General features: G+C 46.4%; 3 protein-coding genes across 5 annotated transcripts; all 3 read left to right on the top strand.

Annotated features, from left to right (window-relative positions):
• Positions 1-183: 183 nt before the first annotated feature.
• On the top strand, positions 184-2,887 carry LOC133908801 (uncharacterized). 3 transcript variants are annotated; one of them, XR_009908269.1, is made up of 5 exons: positions 186-624; positions 731-780; positions 1,129-1,210; positions 2,059-2,174; positions 2,666-2,887. XR_009908269.1 is itself a non-coding variant. In XM_062350967.1 (4 exons), exons 1-4 carry the CDS (start codon positions 195-197, stop codon positions 2,595-2,597), a joined length of 585 nt encoding a protein of 194 aa, XP_062206951.1. In that variant the 5' UTR covers positions 184-194; the 3' UTR covers positions 2,598-2,697. The 3 variants fall into 3 exon arrangements, 2 of the variants coding, with proteins under 2 accessions (XP_062206951.1, XP_062206950.1); XM_062350967.1 differs by lacking the exon at positions 2,059-2,174 and having other exon boundaries at positions 184-624; positions 2,575-2,697; XM_062350966.1 differs by lacking the exon at positions 2,059-2,174 and having other exon boundaries at positions 197-624.
• A 1,411-nt stretch (positions 2,888-4,298) lies between these two features.
• Positions 4,299-9,403, top strand: LOC133908800 (triacylglycerol lipase SDP1-like). Its single transcript, XM_062350965.1, has 4 exons — positions 4,299-5,404; positions 6,022-6,885; positions 7,241-7,384; positions 7,515-9,403. The coding sequence occupies exons 1-4, from the start codon at positions 4,853-4,855 to the stop codon at positions 8,685-8,687; spliced, it is 2,733 nt and encodes a 910-aa protein (XP_062206949.1). The 5' UTR covers positions 4,299-4,852; the 3' UTR covers positions 8,688-9,403.
• A 271-nt stretch (positions 9,404-9,674) lies between these two features.
• Positions 9,675-10,560, top strand: LOC133908802 (uncharacterized). Its single transcript, XM_062350970.1, has 2 exons — positions 9,675-9,847; positions 10,030-10,560. The coding sequence occupies exon 2, from the start codon at positions 10,059-10,061 to the stop codon at positions 10,230-10,232; it is 174 nt and encodes a 57-aa protein (XP_062206954.1). The 5' UTR covers positions 9,675-9,847; positions 10,030-10,058; the 3' UTR covers positions 10,233-10,560.
• The last annotated feature ends 7,196 nt before the right edge of the window (positions 10,561-17,756 follow it).

The raw sequence follows: 17,756 nt of genomic DNA, 5'->3' as shown, positions 1-17,756 counted from the left end.
CAGAGAGGCACCCCTACCCTCTGTATGTATATGCGACAAGATCAAATGAATGAGACTACCGTTTTCACTCTCGTTTTCGAGTTCATTGTTTCACTGGGTTCCAACACTCTGGAAGCCAGCAGCCTTATCCTAAAGCCTGCTGATGCGAGCCCAGACTCACACAGCGGAACGGGTGCGTGGGCGTTCATCCGGAAATGGTAGCAAGTTCCTCGGTATTTATCGTGGATGCGCGGGCTTCGCGTGGCAGAGCCTGGGTCCCTCGCACGGCCGGTTTGCTTTCCACCGCAAGAATAGCGTACCAGTGGGACGTTGGCGCGACCCTCTGTCTCGCACAAGTGGTCGCTAGTGTACCGAAGCATAGCGCTCGGGGCCGGGCCTGCGGCACGGCAGCAGCAAGGCTTATGGCGATGCAGGCGGGCGCTCACCCGGCGTGCCTGGCGGGCGCCGGGCGCAGCGGCCTCTTCTCGCGCGGCAGCGTCGGCAGGACGACCCCTCCTGGCCGAGGCGGTGCCACCAGTGTTCGCGCCGTTGACGGAGCTTCCGCTGCGGCCGCTGTCGCCGCGGCTGCCGATGCCCCGCTCCCGCCCGCGCAGGTCACCTGGCAGATTGTCGTCGGTGCCGTAGGTCGGTCCATATATATGTTGTTTCTCTCGAGTGAGGTAAATATTGGTAGTTCTTCTATTTCATGAGTTCGATATGTAACACCGGCTCTTGGTTCTTCTTTGTGCAGCTGGAGTGACGCCTTTCGTCGTCGCAGGGGTCGAGTTCGGCAAAAGAATCGTAAGAAAATTTAATTTTCCTTGACTTAGTGGAGTTAAAGTTATTATAATTTACGGACCAGTATGGAGCTCGGTGACGATACTTCTGGATGGAGCCGAGCTGACGTGATTCGAGCTTCCGTCCCGTACCTTTAAATCTCCAACGAAGATCGTGCCACGCAAAAAAAGTTATTATAATTTACTGGTACTTAGGTTCGTTTTTGGTCTAAAATTTTAGTTGTACTTGGCACTGTGTATCGATTTTCTTGAACGGCTTCACTCACGAATTTCCGTCGGTCGGTCGCCGCTTATTCATGGATCATTTTCACTATTCTTTTATCTGATGATTGTTTCTTTCCTGGTTATGCAGATCGCGCAAAAGAAATGTGAAGTCTGTGGAGGCTCTGGCCTTGTAGCGAAGAACGATTATTACGTCCGATGCCAAGGGTGTGGTAAGTAGTACTATGCTTCAGCTTCACATTAGCTTTTTTTCAAATAAAGGAAAACAATATCCCGGTCTTCTGTGAGCTTCTGACCATGAATCATTGTTACATAGTTCAGCTCTTAGACTTCAACATCATATATCATGATGGTAGAAAAACTTAAACCAATAAAAACCATCATAGTTTAGATAGTGAGACTTTATTAAAGATAAATTCTATTGTTAAATCACCATCTATTGTAAGTGAAAATTTGCATCACCGTCGTTTCGAGAGTACGATATGCAGTCTGCATCAAATCTATGTCTTCCTCACATCTTTACAGTTGCGCTCAGAATAGAGATAGTGTGTACCTCTGCATAGTACCTGCATATAAGTTTTGAAAGATGATTTATCAAAAATCATATTATTTATACTAAACCATAAAGCCTAGCATAGAGCTACTGCTCCTAACAACATATGTTCCTTAGTCTTTTCACATGACCCAACAAGCCAATTTCCAAATATGTGAGAGGTATTAGTTGGTGAGTTAATATTAAAAGCAGTTTGAACCGATCTCTAAAAAAAGGAAAATTCTACTATTTACCACTGAATAAGTTGTCTGTTCTACGATATGCCATCAGTGTGTTAGTGACATATAGATCTAGGTTTCACATGTCATTCTCACAATGGATAGCATATCGTAGAATAGGCACTTATTCAGTGGCAAATCATAGATTGTCCCCTAAAAAACTTAGCATAGTGACAATCAAAAAACAAATATTGGATAGTCTCATTGTTACTAAAAAATAATACTTTTTACTACCATTCTAATTTCATCTAGCTAAGTTGTCCTTAGTTAAAATTACTTTCTTTTGTAGGTGCCACATGAATATCTTAATTTTTAAGGAGAACTTCACTTTCTATAGAACAATATTCCTCTCTATATTCCAATTGTTGCTTAGAGCTCGATGAACCGAAAATTGGACATTCTAATGTAAGTTTCATCTAAACCCATCATTACGATCATTAAGTTGCACATGAACAATACGGGTTACAAACTGATACCAAAGTGACATCTTATTTCCAATCAGTGCTGTGCGGAAAGAAATGTTTAGAGGAATTCTATCAAATACCGTTGCTACGGATGCATGTTTTCCTATGAACAATATTATATAGAGAAGGATACATATCTTTTAAGATGAAGTTATCCAGTCACTTATATTCTTAAAATCTAATTTGGTATCCATAGTTAAGATAGAACGTCCTCATACATAGAACTTGATCTAAGATAGAACGTCCCCAAACATAAAACTTGGTCCTTAACTTCTGTAAGACTCGGCTAGAACTGTGAGTCCCCTGACTTCTTGTCCACCTAAGCTATGGTTTCACATTAGCTTTGCAGGAGCACATTCAATAGATAGACCTTAGCACTTTGGAGCGCGGAAGGGAAATGTGACAGCGTATGTTGCCCTGCTTCTTTTGTAGGTGGTTTTCTTCCATGGCAGTCTTGGAGAAGATTTTTCACAGGCTAAAAGTGGTATCTAGCACCATACACTGTAAGTGAAGATGGACGAGGATGGAGAAAAACCTGTAAGATGTGAAATGATCAGCATTATGTACGAGTGCCCGTTTCACTCAACCAAAACTTAATGTATACCGTAGAGTTGCTCGTGCATATTGCCATATTGTCGATTTACAGATAGCCAATTGGTGTACTTGAGATATCTTGCTCGTTGCAGATATGCTCATTTTTGCGTTAACCTAACTTAATAGCCATCCTGTAATAATCTACAATGTAAAGAAATAGTTTTCCGATAATTCTACGTGAAACTAATAATATAAGACTAACACTTACTATAACTTTACAGTATCAGATAGGGGTGGATCTTAGAGAGGGATAAGGCGTAGGGGATTGAGATCCTCTCACGTTGGTGGATTTTTAACATTAAGGGGCAGTTGGGCAGTTTTGAGCCGTCTGATCGCAAACGGATAGATGAGATCTGGTGCTACAGTATTTTGATGAACAATAGAATCACTACAGTATTTTGATAAACAATTAAAATTCAGCACTGTGCGACGTCACATAACTGTAACGCCTCTCACATTTTAATGTGCGTCTCTGACGTTCCTCCACCAATGTCAGAGGATCCGGTTCCGGCGCAGGGACCAAGCCTCTGTTGGCTGGAAGTACATGGGAACCCCAAGCGCACCCCCCTCCTCCCCCAATTTTGTGCCACGGTGAGGCCTACTCCAATAGCAGCACCATCCACATCCACATCACTGTTTCCGGGCACTGTAGCGAGAATTTACCGCTCACCTGGCTCCAACGGAGACGGCAACTGGCCCTACAGTGTTGCTACGAGCGGCATTTTAGAGCTAACCAACGGCAAATTTGCCTAACGACAAATTTGCCGATCCTGTGGTTCCAGCACGGGAACCAAGCCCCCTGTTAGCTGGAAGTACATGGGAACCCCAAGCGCACCCTCCTCCTCCCCCAATTTTGTGCCACGGTGATGACCTGCTCGTGCTGAAGTACGTGGAGGAAGATGATGTAGTCCTTGGACTCTGGGCCAACTCAGTGCAAAGCTAACCAACCCACTACCTATGGTGACACGGCTTGACATCTAACATTGAAATATTCTGCTATTTGCTTTACTAACCAGCCCAGTCCCACTATCATTCTCTTATGGGTCCGCCCTTTGTACCGGAGACAAAATCATAGAGCAGACTGATGGTTAACATTTAATGTACTCCTGTTCGGTCTGCATATTTATACGGTACAATACTTGAGTACTAGTAATATTTAGTAGAATCGTATCAATCACATTCATTAGATAGATCAATACTTCATCTACTCCTATCTAATAAGAACAAGAACATCCAACTCCATAAAAGAATATTTAACTTTTGTGCCTTGTTCATACGCGGACCAGACAATGAAGCGAAAACGGAGGTATATCACCAGATTTGGATCAGATCACAAAATGACACATAGCATCGTTTTGTGTAGCTCACCTCCCCAAAAGTCAACTCTTCCTTGCCACCGCCCCGGGTACATACACCCTTTCTCGGTTTGTCCACATCCAGATCGGCGCTCGTCACGCGGCCGTTTTCCCCATCCCTCCCCGTATCCTTGCACCTCCCCAACGGCGAGGGGGCAGGCAATTAGGCAAACCGCCCACGACGGCCGGCCTCGGCTCCGCGGATAACGTAATAACGCGGATCGAAGCAGCGCGCGGCACGGCGGCCCATCCGACCTCAAAGTTGTGGCAGCTTTTGCCTTGTAAGTCTGGAATTGGCAGTTCGGCGGCGGGGCGCGCAGACACCCGCGAGCTGTTGTTGGTTACGTCGGGCAACCTCCCCCTTATCGCCTCGCCCGTTTTCCTGACTCGGACGCCGGCCTTCCCCGTTGTCCCGACGCGTGATGCGGCCACGACTCGTCGTCCTCTTGTGATCCCCCCATCCCGCTGCCTCCTCCCTCCCCCCCCCCCCCCCCGGTCACCTCCTCCGACTTGCCAGACTCCAACACGCCATGCGCCCATGCCCACGGGTGTAGATAGCTGTAGCCAACCGACACACGCCTCCTCCGCCCCCTCAGACCTCTGCTCTGCTCGGACCGATCCAGGGCTCGCGGCCGCCGTGAGCGGGTGACCCTTTACGTGCCGTGCCAGTATGGATGCCATCGCCAGCGAGGCTCCGGTGGGTGTGTTCGCCATCGGCCCGTCCACGGCGCTGGGCCGCGCCGTCGCGCTGCGCGTGCTGCTTTGCGGCTCCGCGGCGCGCCTGCGGCACCGCCTCGCGGCGGCGCTGCGCTCCGCGCTTCCGCTTGTGGCGGCCTGGCTGCAACCGCGGGACAACACGCGCGGGATCCTGCTCGCTGTCTGCGCCGTCGCGCTCCTGCTGCGGGGACGCCGCGGCAGGGCGGGGCTGCGGGCGCGGGTGCAGTCCGCCTACCGCCGCAAGTTCTGGCGGAACATGATGCGCGCCGCGCTCACCTACGAGGAGTGGGCGCACGCAGCGCGGATGCTAGAACGCGAGGCCACGCCGCGCCGCGCCACCGACGCCGACCTCTACGACGAGGAGCTCGTCCGCAACAAGCTCCGCGAGCTCAGGCACCGGCGCCAGGAGGGATCGCTCAGGGACATCGTCTTCTGCATGCGCGCCGACCTGCTCAGGAACCTCGGCAACATGTGCAACCCCGAGCTGCACAAGGGGAGGCTGCAGGTACGTGGTGCACTGCCATCACATGGATCAAATTAAAATTTGGACGCCATCCGATGATTGCTCTGAAACCGTATGGTTTAGCTTATCGAAGTTTTATCAGTTTATCTGAATTAATCAGAGACCAAATTTGAAGTTAGGACTTAGGAGGAAGACACGCATCATTTTAGCTATTTTTGTGTAGTTTTGCATATTGGACTCTGGTCGTTTTGCCATATCAGCGCAGACTTGTGGCTCTAATTTTGGGACGGACAAGGACAATTGCCAATTGTACATATCGGCACTAGACTAGTCTGATTCTGCACCTAATTATGCTAACGGGCATAGTTCATTGGTCAATATGGAATAGGATGAAAAGTTGAACAAGTAACACTGATCTATCCTGTTCCTTTTGGGTTACAAAAAGCAATCAGATATGACAAAATTAAGGTCTGCAACTGATTCATCATAACCATTAAATTATAAAAATATTGCATCTTTTGCACACGTTTTGGTTACTAAGGTGTGTTTTTGACTTGTTCCTTTGTTTCAACAAGTGTTCAGCTGTTGGAACTTCGATCACAGTTGTAGCACAATGTTGGTCATTAATGTATCTTCAATTGTAATTTCTTGCTGGTCAGGTGCCTAGACTCATAAAGGAGTACATTGAGGAGGTATCTACTCAACTGAAAATGGTGTGTGATTCTGATTCAGATGAGTTGCCTCTCGAAGAGAAACTTGCATTTATGCATGAGACAAGACATGCCTTTGGTAGAACTGCCTTGCTGCTAAGCGGAGGTGCTTCACTTGGATCGTTTCATGTGGGTGTTGTGAAAACCTTTGTAGAACATAAACTTCTACCTAGGATAATTTCAGGATCAAGTGTTGGCTCAATAATGTGTTCTATAGTGGCAACGAGGTCATGGCCTGAGCTTGAGAGTTTTTTTGAGGAGTGGCATTCCTTGAAATTCTTTGACCAGATGGGTGGGATCTTTCCTGTGGTTAAAAGAATTTTGACACATGGAGCTGTTCATGACATTAGGCACTTGCAGGTGCTTTTGAGAAATCTTACCAGCAATTTGACATTTCAAGAAGCCTATGACATGACTGGCCGGATTCTTGTTGTCACTGTGTGTTCTCCAAGGAAGCATGAGCCGCCTCGATGCCTGAACTATTTGACATCACCTCATGTCCTTATCTGGAGTGCAGTAACTGCTTCCTGTGCTTTTCCTGGACTTTTTGAGGCTCAAGAATTGATGGCAAAAGATAGATTCGGTGAAACCATCCCTTTCCATGCTCCATTCTTGTTGGGCATGGAGGAACGTACTGGTGCCACAACCCGGCGCTGGAGAGATGGGAGCTTAGAAAGTGATCTGCCCATGAAGCAGTTGAAGGAACTATTCAATGTGAATCATTTCATAGTAAGCCAAGCCAATCCTCACATAGCTCCATTCTTGAGACTAAAGGAAATCGTCAGGGCTTATGGAGGCAGCTTTGCTGCCAAGGTGTGTCATACACTTTCTCCGTGCTGCACTCTTTTTGTTGATTATTGACTTATTCTCCCATGCAATCCAGAGCTATTTTTTAGTATTAGACATGCTATCAGTTTCATGGAGAACATAAAGATGCTACTTTTTCCTTTGGTTGCTGTATGTTATGCGTTGCAATATTTCAGGAATTGTTGTCTGTTAATGGCTCAGTAGCATAGCATACCACTAGACTCAGCAAGGTGTTTCTAGAATGTTTATGCTACAAATATCGGATGAAGTTTCTGGCTGGATAGTTCATTTTACCGAAGTATAATATTGCGGACGTGTGATGCTGTACTAATATGGTTGTTTATTACTTCTTTTGATGTAGCTTGCTGAACTTGCTGAGATGGAAGTTAAACATAGGTGCAATCAAGTTCTGGAACTTGGATTTCCGCTAGGAGGATTAGCTAAATTGTTTGCTCAAGATTGGGAAGGTGATGTCACAGTTGTTATGCCAGCTACTCTTGCACAGGTCTTCAATGTTTCCTATTCCCTTCTCTCATTTCGTGCGAATTCTTTTTTTAACATCATTTCGTGCAAATGCCAATTCTTGGCACATTAACTAGAAAACTTACACCTGATTTCTTTTTCTCTGTCATCAGTATTCCAAGATGATACAGAACCCATCTTATGCTGAGCTTCAGAAGGCTGCAAATCAAGGCAGGCGATGCACTTGGGAAAAGCTATCGGCCATCAGGGCAAACTGTGCTACTGAGCTTGCATTGGATGAATGTGTTGCCCTCCTGAACCACTTGCGCAGGCTAAAGAGGACTGCGGAAAGAGCATCTGCCTCACAAGGATATGGTCCTACAATCAGGCTCTGCCCATCTAGGAGGATTCCGTCCTGGAATCTCATAGCAAGAGAAAATTCAACTGGTTCTCTTGATGAAGAGATTCTTGCATCTCCTACTCATACAAATCATCAAGGACATGGAGGAATTGCTGGACCATCTAACAGAAACCATTTTCTCCAGCGAAGTGCACATGACAGTAGTGACAGTGAATCTGAGAGTATAGATTTGAACTCATGGACGAGAAGTGGTGGCCCTCTTATGAGGACAGCGTCAGCAAACAAATTCATCAGCTTTGTTCAGAATCTTGAGATCGACACGGAATTCAGAACAATTCCATCAAAGGAACACGAAACTGACCTTTTGACACCACATGCTAGTGCCTTGTCTGCTCAGGCAATTAGTAGAGAAGTAGCTGATAGTAGCTTGGACAATTCAGGTTGTAATACTCATGATACAACTGCCACTAGATCCACATTTGGTCCTTCAACAAGTATCGTGGTTTCTGAAGGTGACTTATTGCAGCCTGAAAAGATTGAGAACGGTATTTTATTTAATGTTGTAAGGAGGAATACTCTTGTAGCATCTAGTAGTGGATTTGAGTCTCAAGGATCTTCTCGGGAAGCAGACGTTGAAACAGTACAGACGGAGTGCCTTTATGGTGTGTCAGCTTCTGATGATGATGATGTGGAATTGAATGTTGTTGATGATGAAGCACATGATTCAATGATCAGAGAAAATATACAATGTCAGGGGTCCTCACTGGCAGAAAATATATGTCAGTCCTCTTCCTCAGATTGTGAAGACAAGACAAACACCAACAAACCAGAAGCTGCATCTATTTTTGATATATGTGTTGAGATCCATCCGACAATTGTTAGCACAGAAAATAGCCTGCCTGAAGAGCCTTCTGCAAAGACGGAATGTCCTGCTGGCAATTCAGCTGCTAGGAAGGATGAAGTTGGCTCTGGTGCTGCTAATTAAGAGACTTCCTCTTGTTCTAAGACAGCAGGTGCTATTTTTGTATTCTGACAACTGTAAAACTAGGCAGCAGCATGAAGTGGATGCAGAAGTTGTAAACTGTTAAAGTTTCAGAAGAAGGTAGACCGGCTTCAGCTCGAGCAAGCAACCGGTTACTACTTTCAATCATAGAAACGTGAGGAGCATAAAGCATCTCTACTGGAAAAATGCATAGAAACTGTACGATCTGGGCATTGTATTTCAACTCGGCGACAGATAACTCGGATGGCAGCAGTTGCTAGCTCAATTGGTATTTGGCACTGCAGATGATCAGATGTTCCCTCAGAACCAACTAGCAGTCGAGACAAGAAAGGTGCCAGGACCTTCAATGAACATGGATGCTGACATAAAAAGTTTAAGCATCGACTCCATGTCTTGTTGGAAGTTTTGTTTCACGACCAAACTGAATTATGCAGATAACTAGCCAAGTAGGCGTGGTCCTAGGTCAATCAAGTGGGGCCAAAGGAACTTAGATTAACAGCCTCCAATGCCTCTGGTATATTGAAAGAAAGAGTTGGTTTGTCATCCTAAAGTTAGTAAAAGCAATGCTGATGAGGTCGAGGATGAGTCCAAGCAATTCCTCTGTTGTGAGCCTTCGAATCCAAGCAATTCAGTGTAAGGCGATGATAGTCGTAAATCTAAGAGCACCACAATCCATTTAGTATGGTTTTCTTGAGACATTCTCGTTTTTGTGCGATATATGCATTCTTCTGACTGTGATGTGGAGACCGGGATGCAAGTTTCTCTCTCTCTCAAATAAAAAGGATATCACCCCTTGGACGGTGGAATATTAAACACGAATTTCCAAGCTGCCATTTGAATTGTAAATCGAGTTTCAGCCGAAATTTACCGAGATCTCGGTGACAGTATGTATGGTAAGGACCAAAACCCAGAAGAATATGTGCTGAGCCAGCAGCGGAGCACCGTCACACCGCAAATCTGGCTCCTCACTACTGGGCCGGCCGTAGGTTAGATGTGGGCTTTCCTCGATCCATGCCAGGCACCTTTCCAGCGAACGGCACCTCCTCTCCCGTCTCCCGCGGGCGTCCTCGTCCCCGCTTGACGCCGCCGGCATAGAGTGGAGATCCATCCGTGCTTGCGTTGATTCCTTCTCTGTCGGCAAGGTAGCCCTATCGCAGAATTCTTTTCCTCTGTTGTGAGCCTTCAAATCCAAATCATTTCTTCCAGGACGGAGAGGAATACTCCGATCGATTCAGTTCGTTGCGGAGTTCTTTGCTGCGTTAAGTCTGCCCCTGATCACGCTGATCTCTGCGTATTGATCCGAGCACCTTCTCTATTATTTCAGCTTAACACCGGTGCTGGCGGGCGGGCGAGATGGGGAAGGTGAAGCGCGGATCCATCTTCATCAGGCTCGTGTCGGCGGCCGGGACGGGTTTCTTCTACGTGAAGCGCAAGAACCCGCGCCGGATCACAGAGAAGCTTGAGTTCAGGAAGTACGACCCCCGCGTCAACAAGCACGTCCTCTTCACCGAAGCCAAGATGAAGTGAGATGTGACCGGCGATACGATCGAGATCGTCGCAGACAAGTGTGATGGACAGTGCCATCTGGTTTCTGAACTACTAGGGTGCATACCATGCGTGGCTTGAATCCTTGATTGGATCTCTGCTCTGAAATAAAAAAAATCTTTCCTTTTCTTTGCCGGCGCTGCTGCTGAACTGAGAGGTTGAGCGTATCCAATGTATGCTCATGAAGCAAACACTGCCATGTTATGCAATAGCAATTTAAAAGATCAATAAATAATATGAGGACTGTGCTATTGTTATATCTCTGCATCATGCAACATGCCGGCAGATGACATTCTTTCCCTTTTTGAAATGGCAGATGGCATTCACTTGTGTTACATTTAGCTTCTGTCCCTTCGTCCAGAAGGGAGCTTGATCACTCGATCTGTTTTCCTAGTAAAGCTGTCCTTACCTCGTGGATCTCGATCAAGCGCTGCTCACCTAATTTCATCTTCGGATCTTCCCAATGACTCATACTTAGCATTGTGGCCCAACGAAGAAGTTTTTTAGGCGCATCGACGTAAGAAGAATGAAAACCAGAAACAGGAAACATGAAAGGTGTGACCGTGCGTGTGTGACACGCTGATATCCACCACCGTCTGACGAATCTTCCAAACCACAGCACAGAACCACAAAATTTGAAGTTCACGAACCACGCTGAGCACCGAGCAGTGACAAAGCCACGCTTCCGCATTCGGTCGCGCGTGCCATGGGTTCGGTGCAGTGCAACGGCTGCCCTGCATCCCACACACACGACCTGAGTACCTGACTGCTCTTGTGATTGAGCCAGGAGGTTGGGGCTCCTTGCCTCTGAGAATCTCGTCGCGCCGGCGCGGGCGACGCCCCCGGCAGTACTGGGCGGTTGCTCCAGACGCATCACCCTCCCTCGGCATGCGTGTTGAATCCGCCCGCTAGTACGCTCGGCTACGTACGTGGAGCCAAGGCGTCACCGGAAGGACTACGGCGTCACCGGAAGGAGCACGCGCCTGGTCACTGCTCACGCCTTTCGCGCGGGGGGAGCTAGGAATCTGCTGGCCTTTCCGTACGCAAGTGGATCGAGCAACTGCTTTCAGTTGTGAAGACGAATCCGGCCGGGTGCATCGATCGATCACGGGTTCAGCTGTGAAGACGAATCACGCACGCATCCGCGCGATACACGTGAGACGCTGCTGCCGCCGCGCGCGCACCAGCTTAGATTGGGGGCCGGGTCGGGATATGTCTCCTGACGCGATCGACTCCACGAGTCGTCGATCGTCACGCGGCGGGCTGCAGTGCAGCGGCTGTGCGGTTTTTCTCGTGCTGCAATCGTACGTGCGGCCGCTGATCCAGGCCTGGCCGGCCGTTGCGTGTGTGCTGCCCGACGACGGCGACGCGTTTGGACGGATGCGGCGGCCTCTCTCTCTCTCTCTCTCATCCGCGACGACGCGGTCGTGCCGTATCAGATGTTTCCCGTCACGACGCATTCGTTGAAAACATTCCGCGCGGCAACCGTGCGACCTGCCCGTTTCTGTCACCGCAACGTTTCGACTACTGAACCGCTACGTACGGCGGCCATAGGGCGCGTACGTACCTGCATCCGGGCCGAACTTCCGGTCGCAGCTGGTTAGACCTGTTTATGGACAACCCGATTCGTGCACTGCACAGTCGGGCTCAAGTTTCAAAATATAGACCCACAATTCTAGTCGAATTGATTTGGACTTTAAAACAGGTCCAAAATTCAAAAAACCCAAGAAACCTGACTTGATCTTAAAAAAACTGAAAAAATCCGAACCCGACAAAAATCCAATATCAGGTTGAGCTCAAGCTTAGCAACCAAGCCCAATATCAGCCTTGGGCCTACGGGTTTTTTGTTGGTTTTGATCTCGGCTCCACTCTCCCTAACGTCTCCTAACTAACAACCAAAACCCATGGAAGCCGTTTGCACCGTGATTGGGGGTGCAGTCAACGTTTTTGGTTGTGGTCCCACCTCGTGCAGCACTATATAACAGACGTGAGGGGGTTCGGCTGGGACACGATCGAATTCACAAAGTCAGCCGCCTCTCAACCCTAATCCAATTCATAAGAGTGATGTCAATGAAGTGAAGACCGCCGCCTCTTCATCCACTACGTGCTGGTGATCAACTACATCGGCCGAAGCCTCTTCCTCACTCCGGCGACCACTTCACCCTCATCTGATGGCGTCACCGAACTCAGGTAAATACCTCACGCTTCCGCACTTAGGGTGTTTGATCTTAGGGCTAGCAATTATGTTGATTAAGTGAAGCTTTAAGGTCTCACATTTGGCATCAGAGCCATCCTAGTCCCTAATCAAACCCAATTAGTCTTAATCATGTTGAATTACGATCGGTTGACACCAATTAGCGGTCAATTGGTTCCATTTTTGATCGGTTTAAGTACATTGATGATAAATTATGCGATTTAAGTTCAATTTTAGGCTCGGATCAATGTACAAGTTCATGTTTATGTCTCGGATTAATGAAATTAGGATGAATTCTTGTATACACTTTCATAAATTAATCAATTCGGCTCGGTTATGATGTTTTGAGCCTTAATTGGGCATTAGTTAGCGCTGTTAGTATGAGATTAAGGTCAATTAGTTTAGGTTTAACGTGTTTTAGCTCTAATCGACCTCGGGTCAATTCAATCAGGCGGCTCTTATGCTTATCTATTCATGTACTAAGCTTCTATATTGTGTTTATGTCTTCATGGGGCTCGGGTTCGGTCAATTAGGCTCGGATTAAGTGGGATTAAGCAATTAGAAGGAGGGGAATTGAGGAGATTAAGAAAAACCCTAAGAAATCCCCAATTCCCTCCCCCCCAAATCCGAACTCTAAACCCCAAATTTTCCCCACAATCCCGAACCCTAAGCCCATTTCTCAGAACTCAAAGCAATAGAAAGGGGGAAGGGGGGGGGAGGACTTACAGCTCCGGCGGTTTTCCGTCGCTTTTCATGCCCGTCGGAGTTCTCCTCCGGCCGGATCTTCCTCGTGTGCGCGCGGTTCATCCGGGCGTTCTCGCCTCCTCCGTGGGACGAGATCTCCTCTCGCCGCGCGCTCATCTCCCTCTCCTCCCGGGCTCCACCGCAAACCAACCGACGGAGGCGCGCGCGATCTCTGTCGCACGCGCGCTCCGGCGGTTTGGCTAACAGAGGTGCCCTTTTCCCTCTTCTCTCTCGTGCGTCCGGCGGCCGTAGTTGGCGCAATCTCTCTCTCTCTCTCTTGGCCGGGCCGGCGTTTTCCGTCGTCGGCAATCTCTCGGATCGGGCGGATTTTTCGGGGAGGAGAATGCTTTTTAGGGTTAGGGTTTCCGCCGACAGCTTTTTATTCCAGGCGATTTCGTCGGCCTGCCGTCGATTGCGATGAACGGCTGAAAAGCTCCGGGCTGATGCGCGCGAAGGCAGACCGGGCCGTGCCCTCGGTCGGGCCGGGCGCGGTGGCTGGGCCGTGCGCGCGTGCTGATGGGCCAAGCCAGGCCGAAAGGCCTTTTTGGGCTGCATTCAATAGAGCTTCGGGCTTTTCCATTTATTTGGAATTTTCAGTGATTTCTAACGTTTTTTCCATTTATGCACTGGAATATCTAATGCAAATAGCCCAAAGATAATGATGATTAATGCATAAAATATCATTAATTCTCTGGTTGAATTGGATCCAACGGGAAGATTTTTTCGGAGAATTTTACGATCAATTCATATAGGTTCATAATTACTTTCTGACCAAAGTTGACTGTAATTATGTGCTATTTTTCCTGTATTTATTTAAATTCTTTTCCGTTTTCTGCCCAACGGTGATGCGGATTGAAGTTTTATTTTTTGCATGATTTTAATCAGACCAACATAGGGTTATTTTCGTGCAAATTATTTTCTTATGATAAATTCACTAATCTGGTCCAATTCTTCTCTCTAGCTCTTAACGCTTCCTCTATTGCCGCCATTATTGACGGCATAGAGCAACTCACGGGCAATAATTTTCCTGCTTGGAAAGCTAAGGTGACTGTTGTCCTTGGTGTTTTAGACCTGGACTATGCACTCAGGGTTGACGCTCCCACAGCTCCCGCCATTGGCGTGGAAAATTATGATGAATTAAAGAAAACTTATGATGCACTTTCTGAGAAGTGGGAGCGGTCCAACCGCATGTCTCTTATGATAATGAGGAACTCAATATCAGATGCTATAAGGGAAGCAATCCCAAACTCAGAAAAAGCTAAGACGTACTTGGCATCTGTGGAGGAGCAATTTAAAGGCACCTCCAAGGTTTATGCCAGTACACTGATTCAGAAGCTCCTCAACACTAAGTATAATTATGGGTCCGATGGCATAAGAGAACACATCATGATGATGGCAGATATGGCTGCCAAACTCAAGGGCATGGATATGGAAATCTCTGAGGGTTTCCTTGTCCACTTCATTATGACCTCTCTCCCTCCTGAGTTTACTCCTTTTAAGATAAATTACAACACTCAGAAAGAGAAGTGGAGCATGAGCGACTTGATCGCAATGTGCGTCCAAGAGGAAGAGAGGGTGAGAGCTGAAAATAAAGATTTTGTGAATCAAGTAAGCAGCCCCAAGAATAAAAGAAAATTCCAAGGGGATTTCAAGTCTAAGAAGAAGTTGCATTTCGTCGCTAAACACGACAAGGAAGCACAGAGGGCGCCCAAGACATTTAATCCTTCTGCTCCTGCCTCTCAAGAATCTAAAGATGACGGATGCCACTTCTGCCACAAGAAGGACCACTACCAAAAGGACTGTGTTGGTTTCCTGAAGTGGCTTGCAAAGAAGGGTAATGATTTCATAACATTCATTGATGAATCACTTTATATTGATTTTTCCCTTAATTCATGGTGGATTGACTCAGGTGTCACTGTGCACGTTACCAACTCCTTACAGGGATTCCTTACCGCGAAAACATTAAGAAAGGGGGAGCGAAGTCTTAGAGTGGTAAATGGGAAGGAAGCTCAAGTAGAAGCTATCGGATCCCTTCCATTAGTTCTTAATAGTGGTTTCACTCTTAGATTAAATAATGTAGTTTATATCCCTTCTATGAGGAGGAATCTTATTTCAGTTTCGATGTTAGATGATGATGATTTTCATTGTAATTTTGGAGACAATAAATGCATTCTTAAATTTAATTCAGATGTTATTGGTCTTGCCATCCGACGAGACAAACTTTATATGCTTCCTCTTAATGAATCATCTGTGATGATGAATGTCTATGATGTAAGTCATAAGAGAAAGAGAAGTACAATTAATGAGACTTCTTCAAAACTGTGGCATTGTCGTTTGGGCCACATTTCGAGGGGAGAATGGAGCGTCTCATTAAGGAAGAGATTCTCCAACCCTTAGACTTCTCCGACTCTGACCACTGCATAGATTGCATTAAAGGAAAATACGTTAAGCAAATAAAGAAAGGGGCCACTCGGAGCACAGGATTATTAGAATTAATTCACACGGACATATGTGGTCCTTTTCCTGTGACATCAGTTGACGGTTTGATTCTTTCATTACCTTCACTGATGATTTCTCCCGTTACGGCTATATCTACCCCATTAAAGATCGATCTGATTCTCTCGATAAATTTAAGATATTTAAGGCTGAAGTAGAAAATCAGCACAACCTGAAGATTAAAGTAGTGAGATCGGATCGCGGGGGAGAATATTATGGGAGGCATGCCACATATGGGCAAATCCCTGGTCCTTTTGCCAGATTCCTTCAGGAAAATGGCATAGTAGCCCAATATTCTACACCTGGTGAACCTCAGCAAAACGGGGTAGCTGAGCGACGCAACCGCACGCTTATGGACATGGTGCGAAGTATGCTCAACTATTCTAGTTTACCAGTTGGACTGTGGATGGAGGCACTTAAGACAGCCACACACATTCTTAATCGGGTTCCCAATAAATCAGTTCCAAAAACACCATATGAATTATGGACTGGAGGAAAACCCTCTTTAAAGTATTTACGCGTGTGGGGCTGTGCAGCTGAAGCTAAAGTCTTTAATCCACATATTGGGAAATTAGATCCTAAGACAGTTAGTTGTCATTTTATCGGGTATCCAGAAAGATCAAAGGGATATCGCTTTTACTGTCCAGATAGGATCACTAAGTTTGTAGAAACAAGACACGCTGTGTTTCTTGAAAACGGGGATATGGAGCCAAGGAAAGTTGATCTTGAAGAAAAACGGGTTGATGTTCCTACTCCACTGATACAAGAGTCACACATCTCTGTGCCTCAGGTGGTTGCACCTTCAGTAGAAACTAACGTCAGTACACCCCCTGTTGAGGTCTCTGAAATTCCTAATGATATACCTAACGATGAGCCTCAGCAGTCCCCTGCAGTACCCAGTCCTTGTCCTGCAGTGCATAATGAACCGATCAGGAGATCACAGCGTGACAGGAGACCTGCCATCTCAAACGATTATGTCGTTTATATGAATGAGGATGTTAATGACATAGGGAAGACAGAAGATCCCAACTCATATAAAGAAGCCATGATGAGTAAGCATTCGTCTGAGTGGCTTAATGCCATGAATGATGAATTAAAATCTATGAGCGATAATGATGTGTGGGACCTAGTAGAAATTCCTGACGGAGCCAAAACAGTAGGCTGTAAATGGGTCTACAAAACAAAACATGACTCTAATGGGAACATCGAAAGGTTCAAAGCAAGGCTCGTAGCTAAAGGCTTCTCGCAAAGAGAAGGAATCGATTATAATGAAACTTTCTCTCCTATATCAAGTAAAGATTCTTTCAGAATAATTATGGCGCTCACAGCGCATTATGATTTAGAGCTGCATAAGATGGATGTAAAAACGGCATTCCTTAATGGTGACTTGGAAGAAAATGTTTACATGGCTCAGCCAGAAGGTTTTGTCATGAAAGACAACGAACATTTAGGATGTCGTCTTAAGAAATCAATTTATGGTCTAAAACAAGCATCTAGACAGTGGTATCTCAAGTTTGACAAAGTCATCAGAAATTTTGGCTTTAAAGAAAATGAAGTTGATAACTGCATTTATATAAAGTTTAAAGGGGGAAAATTCACCATCTTAGTTCTTTATGTGGATGACATCTTATTGGCCAGCAGTGATAAGGATATGCTGTTTGAGTCCAAGAGATTTCTTTCATCTAATTTCGATATGAAGGATCTCGGTGAAGCCTCTTATGTTCTTGGCATTGAAATTCATCGAGATCGGTCCAAAGGAGCATTAGGTTTGTCTCAAAAGGCATACATTGACAGAGTACTAAAGAAATACAATATGCATAAGTGCTCTGCCATGCCTGCTCTAAAGAAATACAATATGCATAAGTGCTCTGCCATGCCTGCTCCTATTGTTAAGGGCGATAAGTTTGGGACATATCAGTGTCCAAGGAACCAATATGAGATTGATCAAATGAAGACGGTTCCTGATGCTTCAGCTGTCGGAAGCATCATGTACGCTCAAGTATGTACACACCCTGACTTAGCTTTCGTGACCGGGATGCTTGACAGATATCAATCAAATCCAGGACCGGACC

The sequence above is a fragment of the Phragmites australis genome, chromosome 2, assembly GCF_958298935.1.
Source record: "Phragmites australis chromosome 2, lpPhrAust1.1, whole genome shotgun sequence".
Classification (NCBI taxonomy): domain Eukaryota; kingdom Viridiplantae; phylum Streptophyta; class Magnoliopsida; order Poales; family Poaceae; genus Phragmites; species Phragmites australis.
The sequence above is the reverse complement of the archived record's forward strand: the minus strand, read 5'-3'. Positions and strand labels throughout refer to the sequence as shown.